Here is an 11,787-nt window from a genome sequence, read left to right as displayed (position 1 = left end):
TTAAGGGCCAACCACTGAAAATGCTCCATCACCTTTGTTTTGTTTTTTAAACTGGGAATGAGGTGTAGCAGAGGTGTAACCTGGTGCCAGTTCATGTAGTGTTCCAAAAAAAAAAAAAAGATTCTATACTGGTACTGGTAACCAGTGAAGAGACAGACTGACTGATTCCTACAGAGAAAGAATTACAGTAGTCGAGCCTAAGGAAATACAAGCGTGAACTATAGTCTCCAAATCTTTAACAAGGAATGTAAAATGAAAGAATGAAAGAAGCCAGCCATAATAATTGAGTTAATTATTATATCAAATTTTAAACCAGAATCAAAAATAGTGCCAAGACTTCTTGCGTGGGATGTTACATTCAATGACAGAGGCCTGAAGATATTGAATGTGGATGTGGAGCTTCAAAGATTAGCGCCTCATTTTTAATCTGGTTTAGCTGAAGGAAGATTTTTGCATTCCAGGATTATACAGAATGATAAAAGCACACACAAAATTAAACCAAAACCGGCTGATTTTTTATTGTTTGTAACACTGGAGAATAGTTTTATATATCCCAAAGAAACCACAACTCACTGAATATGATTGTCTTATAAACATCACCACTAGATGGCGTAGGTTGACACATTATCTCCCTGCTGTTGCAAACGTAAAATGCAGTTGATGTTAAAAGTGTAACCTGTTTTTTTGTACTGAGTATTTCTGGGCAGACAGCTTATAGTCATTTTTGTTTCTTCCGGTTTAGTATTTACAGCATATATGTGGGTGTTTTATTTTGGAGGGGTAGAGCGGAAGTGTGTATGTTTTTGTGTGCTGTTGCTCTTATGTGTGGGTCCAGCACGTTTATTACACTTCTGTTGTTAATGTTTAGAAACAAGGACGTTTCTTTGTGGGGGAGGGGAGGTATGTAACCTATTTTTTTGTACTGAGTATTTCTGGGCAGACAACTTAGAGTCATTTTTGTTTCTTCCGGTTTAGTATTTACAGCATATATGTGGGTGTTTTATTTTGGAGGGGTGGAGCGGAAGTGTGTATGTTTTTGTGTGCTGCAAACCACAACTCACTGAATATGATTCTGTCTTATAAAGATCACCACTAGATGGCGTAGGTTGACACATTCTCTCCCTGCTGTTGCAAACGTAAAATGCAGATGATGTTAAGAGTAACGTGTCATGTGATTGAAGGAAGATTTTTGCCATCCAGGATTTTACAGAATTATAAATGCACACACAAACCAAAACCAGCAGATTTGTATTGTTTTTAACACTGGAGAATAGTTTATATATCCCAAAGAAACCACAACTCACTGAATATGATTCTGTTTTATAAACATCACCACTAGATGGCGTAGGTTGACACATTATCTCCCTGCTGTTGCAAACGTAAAATGCAGTTGATGTTAAGAGTAATGGTGTCCTGTGATTTCTTTCGACCAGCTGGCAGCACAACCCATCTCTACCACAGACCTGAAGACAATACCACTCTGCCCTGCCGCGGTGCATCACTCTCTGACAGAGCTTGCTCCACGGTAGACTGGATTTACAACAGAGATGTGTCTCAGTCGTTTGAACTGGTTCAGAAAGGTCAGGTTGTGAAGGAGTCGGGCCGAGCTGCCAGGCTGAGTCTGGGCATGAACTGCTCTCTGCTCATCAATGGCGTCACTGCTGAGGACGCTGGTTTCTACACCTGTGATCAGAAATATATATTGAACACTGGTGTGCTTCTAAGTGTTTTGACAAGTGAGTCTCATTTCTTACTGAGATTAAAGAGTGGAGCTATGTTTATTTTCAAAATGGGATGTTGAAGGATGCATGAATTGTACTGTTGTAAAGTTCCCATCGGCCAATGCAGCAAGTAAACAAAACAAGTTATTCATAATTCACTTATTTACGGCTTGAGCCAGGTTGTCTTATTTAAGGAAACACTATGTTTGTATGTACTGTATATGTATATAGCTATTTTTGATGGAAAAATCTAACAATGATTTATATATTGATAACAGTAAATATAGATGTATATATTGACATTACATATAATATATATTAGTAAGAAATTGTATGATGGTATGAATTAGTAATTAAATTAGATGCATTAATATAGGAAATAATTATTAGATAGATTATGTTTCATATATATGAAGAAGCTATTATTCTAGCAAGCATTAATTTAAGAAGTAGGGGTGGGATTCAATAAGTGTTGACATCTTCCCACTCCCTTTCGGATGTGGTTGACATTGCATTGCATCATGTTTTCTGTTAGGTGTAAGTTCACAGTGAGACTATTCTGCTTTCTTTTTATGTTTTTTTTTCTTTCACACATTAGAAATAAAATAATCTAATCTAATCTAAACCATGGATAGGCCATTATTCAGCTCAGCTCATTTTTCCTTTATTTCAATTCAGTTCTTTTTTCTCCGGCTATTAAAACTTATATGTTAAGCAAAACTGACAAAAGTGAAGTAAAAACATGAAAAAAGCATCTTTTTGACTCTAAATAAACAGTTTTTACTCTTTTCTTTTAGTCACGCCATCTTTACCAGATGCTGATACAAATACAGATGGAAATGTCCAATTAGAATGCACTCTGACGAGATATGAAGACCTCAATGAATGTCAACAGAACAGCATCCGTTGGGTGAATGAGACAGGCTCTGTGCTGCGTGGTGAAGGTCTCGGATGCAAAGTCACCGCACAGAGAAACTGTTCCTCTGTTCTGACTGTGACGCATCAGAGTGGTCCCAACAGAACCTTCACCTGCCAGAAGGTTGATGAGAGGAACAATGTCCAGATAGAGGATCACTACACACCTTTCTTCACACATGGGTTCAGAGGTAGTCCACCAAAAGAGTCCAATACAGGTAAGATAATATTCAGCACACTGAACACACTGATGGGGTTGAGATGCCAAAAAGAAAACTTTGCCTGTAAGATTTTGAAAAAGTCACATGTATCAGCAACATTAAAACTAATAAATGGTATATTCTCCAAAGATGTTTATTTTGTTCTGACATGATTTTTCTAAACAATCTACCACAGGTTGGTCTCCTCTGGACTACGTCATGCTGACTCTGCGTATTGCAGGACTTTTCATGATTCCTCTGACTGTTGTCGTTCTTCTACTCAAACACAGAAGAGGTCAGAACTTAATTTTCATTTTTCAACATAATGAAAAAAGAAGTTCAGAATTTAAACTAATACTCATTTATTTATTTTCCAGGGAACGAAACACCACCTGATGAAAACAATGTGAGTTTAAAAAAAAAAAAAAACTACAACATTTTCTACCATTGAAACAGATTTTCAGAATCTGACATGATGTGTTGTATTTCACAGATGCGCAATGATGGCGATGAAGTTATATATGAAAATGTAGAAGCACCTTCTGCTGCTACCGGAGAGCACTGATCAACAACCTTCACATCAACTCAAAAACAAGTAAAATGTCATTTTACATGAGTGATCAAAGCTTTGAGATAAAATGAGGTTTTTGGATATTTTTATGTTTATAATGTGCACTTGTAATGAAAAAAACCAATCATTGATAAGCATTTATTAACAAACAAAGAATTTAAAGCAGCTTTTTTCTCTTTCAGCTCATAGCTTTAGTTTAATAGTTCATTTAGTTTCTGGTTCAGTCTTAGAGCTCCCATGAACTTTGTTTCCAGCAGCAGCAGGCAGCTGTTTTCAGAAAAAAAAGCTCTGATAAACCAATTGTATTTTACCCTCCCCGATCCAAACAGCTGGCACACAAAGTTATTGACTAACTGGTGAAGAAAGTGGAGCATTTAGCAGCCAAAGAGCCAGATATGTATCTCAGGAGAAAGTCAGGACCAAAGCAAACTTAAAATGAGAGTTAATATTGGGCTTAAATTGGTGACAGAAAGTCTCAAATGAGATGATATTGTTGCTTTTGTCTGCTGGAAGTGTAATTAAGTTTACACAATATTTAGTATGTTAATGGCAGTTCTCTTTAATAGCACATCATTTAATAAAATATGTTGAGCAATACCTAAGTGAACACCATTCCTAAGAGTGCTTTCTTTACGTTATTTTTTTTGCTTAAATGTAGAAATAAGTTCACATACTGCACAGGCTTTTTAAAAATATATATTTTACACTGTTGGAAGTGTTGTCAATGTAAATGAAACATGTATAAGTTTAAAAAGTGTTTGTGTTATGATGGTTTAAAGAAGCTACATGAAGCTGAATTTCTTCCTGAAGGCCAGTTTGATCAAAGTTTAGATGTGTAAGTCAGCTGTACTTACACAGAAATTAAATGTACATATGGATAAAAAGCTAAATCATAAACATTATATGATTCTGTCATTGGTGAATAAAATACAACATGTCCTCTGGATGCTTTGATGGTTGTTTGTTCCTTCCACAAGATGGTGCTAATGGTCTTTAATGGCTCCATGTCTCAGTAACAGGTGGATTTCATTCAGTCCACATCAGGATATCAGAACAGGTGAAAGATTGGTTTCCTCTTTATTTCACAGTTTTCTTAAATTAATATTAATTTCCTGAACATTTTGAGTAATTTGCAGGTATTTAACAGTCAATATTTAGGGTATTTTACAGAAAAGGATAATTTGTTACAATTGCAGAGTTGCTAAGTGTTCACTCATTATAATTGAGTTCATATGTTATTGTTTATTTGTAAGAATTCTTAATAAATTAGACTCTTAATTGTTGAACTGACTGAAAAAGTGCAGCTGAAGCTAATATGAGGCTCCAGCAGTCTGTGAATCTGTCAGACTGGCAGTTTGGTGGATATCCACATCCATCATCCAGCCCTTACACCACTGATGCCACTGATACACACACCTCACACTTTAATTATTCTAATTTGGCACAGCTTTTTATTTGGTCTCTCTCTTTTTTGGCTTAAATAAACATATTTTGTTAAATGTTAGCCATGGTGTGTCTCCCTTTTGTTGTGGCCACTTGAGCCGGGTCATAAGAAATGGGGGCTCATCCACTTTATATATCTAACTCAGACTGCTGAGGTGTCACATTATTAACCACTTCAGTGCCAGAATAAACAGGATTACAGCAATCACACAATCTAATTATAACTATGAAATACAAACTTGCAAAAATCTGAAATAAGAAAATAGTTGCATATATCCATGAATGAGCTTTTCCATTTATATTGAGTTGTTGTTGTGGGTGTCTGACAACACCTCACTCAAAAATCATGCAGTTTATTTTATTTTATATCTTATTTATTTTTTGCAGTGTGGGTGCTTGGCAAACTCAAAATGTGGCTGAAACCTAAATGTACATTTAAACACAGCTTATTTCTGCCGCTGACTGACACTCAGTCAGTGTGAGGACATCAGTAGAGCAGTCAGTCACAGGAAATGAACAAAACATGACAACGTTAAATGGTGCACACAAAGAAACACTTCAAACGTGAAGTGGAACACTGCTAAGAGTTTAAACAGGACTTATCATGCCTTTTCTGGTTTTCTGATGTCAGATGTTTAACATGGTCAAAGTCCCAAAAAAACTTGAGGTTAACGTAATATGTAGAAATGCTTCCTGTAAGTCCAAAGCCAGGACTTCAACATGTCGTCTCTTCCGTAGCCTTTGTTGTTGAGGTCAATCCAAACATTTTTCCATGTGTTGTTTGTGTTGACCGCTCACTCTCAGATCTCAGATCAGATTTCAAATTCAACATGTACTGATTTAGTTGAGGAGTTGATGTTTCAAGTAAAGAATGATAAAAAAAATATACAGTGAAATCCTGTGTTTTATGTTTGGTTTACACAGCGTCTGTGGCCGGCTCTTATGTGTGGAGGCGTAGCTTCTGAGAGCTGACCAATCAGAACAGAGAGGGTTCGTTGGGAGGGAGCTCTTAAAGAGACAGGAGCTAAGACGGCTTGTTTCAGACAGAGGATGAGCTGAGAGGCTGCATAAAGGACCAGTATAAGATCAATGAGTGTAAGTCATGATGAGTAAATAAAGATATTTCATTAGAGCCCCAGATGGCTGACAAGACGATAGTCTTTTTATTCTTTTTTGTTTTCTCACCAAACAAGCGTTTCCTCTTTTCATTTAATTTCACAACTTTTGCAACTTCTCCTTTATTCTGCACTGTTCATGACAAACACACCTCACAGAAATAAAAGTGCATTTTATTTTCATAGAAAAACGGATATGATGGTTAACACCCATGTTGAAAGAGGTTAGGTGCTCTTAAAAATGAATTTCTTTGTATTTTCAAAAACAGCAGTTTGCAGAAAACACATTTCTTTTAATTGTGGATGTTGCGTGCTTTGCTCTGCTGTCTGAATGCACAACCCACACACAGTAGTGTTGTAACCCATTACACTGGTGGACTTACAACAGGGTGATGTTGTCATTTTTACTCAGAATCTCAACCACAAAGAGGAAACAGCGCCATCACAAACAGGTCTGTAGCAGAGGAGAAACGGCACACGACTTCAGTCTGCTGACAGAGAAAGGACACAGAATGGCTCTAATCGAATTCATTCTCATTTTTGTGCTTCAGTTTAAAGGTAAGGCAACGCTTTATTACTTAGATGTACATTTTTGTCATTAATGAATAAAGGTTAGTGTTTAATTTGCTATTACTAGGAACTACTTGCCTGCTTAAGCTGCACCGTTAATAAGCTTTTTGGCATTTAAAAGTGTTTTATTATATAGAAATATTTGTGTGAGTGAGACGGTGAAAAGAACAGCAATTATAAGTCAGTTAGATTTAGAAGTACTTTCAAGGACTACATCAAATAGTCTGTTTGCTCTCTGTTCTCTCCGTGGTTCCTTTAAAGGATACGTTCACATTCACAGAGCAGCCAGGTCTCCATATGAACAGTGAAAGAGGTTTTCCTGCACAGAAGGAGGACTGTGTAGTGCTCTATAAATAAAGTTATAATTTCATGCATCACTTAAATTATTTCAGTCAGGAACACTCTCGTCATAGATTAAACCATTTATTGCAACATATGGTAATACAGTTTTACTTGACGTTGAAGGCTCCACTCTAAGATGCTCCCTGGATTAGCCAGCAGCATGCTGAGCTAAAAACAGGGAGCGCAATGCAAAACCCCCTTGGAGTGGGCCGAAAGAAAGAAATGAATTGCAGATTGACCCTAGAGCCATGATGGGACCCTGAACCAGAAAGGTGGAGGCTGGGATGGTGGAGGAAAGCTTTGCCAGCAGCAGTGTGAGCAATGGTGAAGCTACATCAGTGTAGGTGGGAGTAATATTTAAAGGGACCGCCTTGTGGTGAGAATGGCTGTGATTGGTGTGTGACTGATAAGGTATGCTGATTCAATCAGTGGCTGTCAGCTGATTACAGCTGGGGCATATGACTTCAGTGTCCTGCATGAACTAACGCTATACTTCATAAGTGCATTATGAAGAGATCTTCTAATAGCCAGTATGAACTGGAGGAATGATTACAGCACGAAAAACAGGTGTCAATGTTCATTTGGGCTCTTGAATGTTTTTTTAAGACAGACTTAACTGCTTAAGTTGTCAATCTGTCCTTTAAACTCTGTCCATGTGATATAATATGTAGATATTTATATTATAATGTAATATACAGTTAGTACATATAATGTATTCTTTATGAAAGCACACCCAAAACCATACCAGTACATTAGATCAGCAGATTTCTCTACTCTCTTTTGGTGGTTTTAACACTGGAGAATAGTTTTATATATTTCAAAAAACCCACAACTCACTGAATAACTGAGATATAAATGAAAATAATTATCTCCTATAAACATCACCACTAGATGGCATAGGTTGTCACATTCTCTACTTGTGTTTGCAAATGTAAAATGCAGATGATTTTAAAAGTAATTTTCTTAGAAAACGTGTGATTTCTTTTTAACAGGCATCAGCGGACAACGCATCAATCTCTTCAACAGACCTGGAGATGATGTCATTCTGCCCAGTGACGGTGCATCAGTCTCTGACAGTGATTGCTCCACCGTTACCTGGCTTTACAACAGAGATTTTTTTCAGGCAACTATTGCCGTTATCAAGCCAAATGTTAGGAGACCGTCAGTCCGAGCTGCCAGGCTGAGTATGGACACTGACTGCTCTCTGCTCATCAACAACATCACTGATGAGGATGCTGGTCGCTACAACCGTCGACAGGCCGATAAAGTGGAAATTTTTGTGAATCTAAATATTTTGACAAGTGAGTCTCACTGAGATTAAAGAGTGGAACTATGTTTAATTTAAATGGCATGTGGTGCCAAATGTTTCAAATGACAGGAGCACAGAGGTCAATCTCTAACCAGCTATGAAACCATCCTATCCACCACTACTCTGTTTCCAAATTCAGGCGTAGGGTTCAGTATGACGGAGGCTCTCTGATGACAGTGTCAGTCAGTCAGGTGATCTGGTCACTTTGGTCCAGACTGAAATATCTCAGCAAGTATTTGATAGATCGACATTTAAAACAGTCATTCATTTTCCCACAAGAAAAATTAAAATAATCTAAATGATGATTAAAGTCATGCACATAAAAGGGTGCCACGATGGCAGTGGGGTAAAGTCCCCATCAACAGTTCATTTGTTGTTATATTTTTGGGCTAATAAACACTACAGGGTATTTATAACATTCTTATTTTCAGCTTGAGCCAGCTTGTCTTATTTAAGGAAACACCATGGATAGGTCCTGATTCAGTTCAGCTCAGTTTTACTTCATTTCACTTCAGTTCTTTCCAGTGAGACCGAATTTCACCAGCTTTTAAAAATTGCATATTAAACCAGAAACACTGACACTAGTTAGGTAAAAACATGAAAGAAAGCCAGAATAACGAGTTTTTTAATCTAAATGAACCATTTGTACTTTTGTCTTTCAGTCAGACCATCTCCACCAGATGCTGATGCCAAGGGAGATGGAAATATCACATTAAGGTGTACTCTGCTGTCATATGACAAGTGTCGAGCAAACAGCATCCGTTGGGTGAATGAGACAGGCTCTGTGCTGCGTGGTGAAGGTCTCGGATACAAAGTCACCGTGCAGAGAAACTGTAACTCTGTTCTGACTGTGACGCGTCAGATTGGTCCCAACAGAACCTTCACCTGCCAGAAGGTTGATGAGATCAACAATGTCCAGATAGAGGATCACTACACACCTTTCTTCACACATGGGTTCAGAGGTAGTCCACCAAAAGAGTCCAATACAGGTAAGATAATATTCAGCACACTGAACACAGTGATGGGGTTGAGATGCCAAAAAGAAAACTTTGCCTGTAAGATTTTGAAAAAGTCACATGTATCAGCAACATTAAAAATAATAAATGGTATATTCTCCAAAGATGTTTATTTTGTTCTGACATGATTTTTCTAAACAATCTACCACAGGTTGGTCTCCTCTGGACTACGTCATGCTGACTCTGCGTATTGCAGGACTTTTCATGATTCCTCTGACTGTTGTCGTTCTTCTACTCAAACACAGAAGAGGTCAGAACATAATTTTCATTTTTCAACATAATGAAAATAGAAGTTCAGAATTTAAACTAATACTCATTTATTTATTTTCCAGGGAACGAAACACCACCTGATGAAAACAATGTGAGTTTAAAAAAAAAAAAAAACTACAACATTTTCTACCATTGAAACAGATTTTCAGAATCTGACATGATGTGTTGTATTTCACAGATGCGCAATGATGGCGATGAAGTTATATATGAAAATGTAGAAGCACCTTCTGCTGCTACCGGACAGCACTGATCAACAACCTTCACATCAACTCAAAAACAAGTAAAATGTCATTTTACATGAGTGATCAAAGCTTTGAGATAAAATGAGGTTTTTGGATATTTTTATATTTATAATGTGCACTTGTAATGAAAAAAAACAATCATTGATAAGCATTTATTAACAAACAAAGAATTTAAAGCAGCTTTTTTTTCTCTTTCAGCTCATAGCTTTAGTTTAAGGGTTCATTTAGTTTCTGGTTCAGTCTTAGAGCTCCCATGAACTTTGTTTCCAGCAGCAGCAGGCAGCTGTTTTCAGAAAAAAAAGCTCTGATAAACCAATTGTATTTTACCCTCCCCGATCCAAACAGCTGGCACACAAAGTTATTGACTAACTGGTGAAGAAAGTGGAGCATTTAGCAGCCAGAGAGCCAGATATGTATCTCAGGAGAAAGTAAGGACCAAAGCAGACTTAAAATGAGAGTTAATATTGGGCTTAAATTGGTGACAGAAAGTCTCCAATGAGATGATATTGTTGCTTTTGTCTGCTGCAAGTGTAAATAAGTTTGCTAACACAATATTTAGTATGTTAATGGCAGTTCTCTTTAATAGCAAATCATTTAATAAAATATGTTGAGCAATACCTAAGTGTACACCATTCCTAAGAGTGCTTTCTTTACATTCACTATTTGCTTAAATGTAGAAATAAGTTCACATACTGCACAGGCTTTTTAAAAATATATATTTTTCACTGTTGGAAGTGTTGTCAATGTAAATGAAACATGTATTATTTTTAAAAAGTGTTTGTGTTATGATGGTTTAAAGAAGCTACATGAAGCTGAATTTCTTCCTGAAGGCCAGTTTGATCAAAGTTTAGATGTTTAAGTCAGCTGTACTTACACAGAAATTAAATGTACATATGGATAAAAAGCTAAATCATAAACATTATATGATTCTGTCATTGGTGAATAAAATACAACATGTCCTCTGGATGCTTTGATGGTTGTTTGTTCCTTCCACAAGATGGTGCTAATGGTCTTTAATGGCTCCATGTCTCAGTAACAGGTGGATTTCATTCAGTCCACATCAGGATATCAGAACAGGTGAAAGATTGGTTTCCTCTTTATTTCACAGTTTTCTTAAATTAATATTAATTTCCTGAACATTTTGAGTAATTTGCAGGTATTTAACAGTCAATATTTAGGGTATTTTACAGAAAAGGATAATTTGTTACAATTGCAGAGTTGCTAAGTGTTCACTCATTATAATTGAGTTCATATGTTATTGTTTATTTGTAAGAATTCTTAATAAATTAGACTCTTAATTGTTGAACTGACTGAAAAAGTGCAGCTGAAGCTAATATGAGGCTCCAGCAGTCTGTGAATCTGTCAGACTGGCAGTTTGGTGGATATCCACATTCATGCATTCATAATCCAACCCTTACACCACTGATGCCACTGATACACACACCTCACACTTTAATTATTCTAATTTGGCACAGCTTTTTATTTGGTCTCTCTCTTTTTTGGCTTAAATAAACATATTTTGTTAAATGTTAGCCATGGTGTGTCTCCCTTTTGTTGTGGCCACTTGAGCCGGGTCATAAGAAATGGGGGCTCATCCACTTTATATATCTAACTCAGACTGCTGAGGTGTCACATTATTAACCACTTCAGTGCCAGAATAAACAGGTTTACAGCAATCACACAATCTAATTATAACTATGAAATACAAACTTGCAAAAATCTGAAATAAGAAAATAGTTGCATATATCCATGAATGAGCTTTTCCATTTATATTGAGTTGTTGTTGTGGGTGTCTGACAACACCTCACTCAAAAATCATGCAGTTTATTTTATCTTATTTATTTTTTGCAGTGTGGGTGCTTGGAAAACTCAAACTGTGGCTGAAACCTAAATGTACATTTAAACACAGCTTCTTTCTGCCGGTGACTGACACTCAGTCAGTGTGAGGACATCAGTAGAGCAGTCAGTCACAGGAAATGAACAAAACATGACAACGTTAAATGGTGCACACAAAGAAACACTTCAAACGTGAAGTGGAACACTGCTAAGAGTTTAAACAGGACTTATCATGCC

The 11,787-nt window shown here is 36.8% G+C and overlaps 2 protein-coding genes across 3 annotated transcripts; both read left to right on the top strand.

Moving 5' to 3' along the window:
- The first annotated feature begins 1,405 nt into the window (after positions 1 to 1,405).
- On the top strand, positions 1,406 to 3,415 carry LOC133998021 (uncharacterized). The gene is made up of 5 exons (XM_062437760.1): positions 1,406 to 1,736; positions 2,519 to 2,827; positions 3,033 to 3,131; positions 3,214 to 3,242; positions 3,330 to 3,415. The coding sequence occupies exons 1-5, from the start codon at positions 1,406 to 1,408 to the stop codon at positions 3,399 to 3,401; spliced, it is 840 nt and encodes a 279-aa protein (XP_062293744.1). The 3' UTR covers positions 3,402 to 3,415.
- A 4,621-nt stretch (positions 3,416 to 8,036) lies between these two features.
- LOC133997937 (uncharacterized) lies at positions 8,037 to 9,967 on the top strand. 2 transcript variants are annotated; one of them, XM_062437674.1, is made up of 5 exons: positions 8,037 to 8,178; positions 8,849 to 9,148; positions 9,354 to 9,452; positions 9,535 to 9,563; positions 9,651 to 9,967. In XM_062437674.1, exons 1-5 carry the CDS (start codon positions 8,064 to 8,066, stop codon positions 9,720 to 9,722), a joined length of 615 nt encoding a protein of 204 aa, XP_062293658.1. In that variant the 5' UTR covers positions 8,037 to 8,063; the 3' UTR covers positions 9,723 to 9,967. The 2 variants fall into 2 exon arrangements, with proteins under 2 accessions (XP_062293658.1, XP_062293657.1); XM_062437673.1 differs by having other exon boundaries at positions 8,849 to 9,175.
- The last annotated feature ends 1,820 nt before the right edge of the window (positions 9,968 to 11,787 follow it).

This window comes from Scomber scombrus, chromosome 17 (genome assembly GCF_963691925.1).
Source record: "Scomber scombrus chromosome 17, fScoSco1.1, whole genome shotgun sequence".
Lineage (NCBI taxonomy): Eukaryota > Metazoa > Chordata > Actinopteri > Scombriformes > Scombridae > Scomber > Scomber scombrus.
Note: the sequence above shows the minus strand (reverse complement) of the source record. Positions and strands in the feature narration are given on the sequence as shown.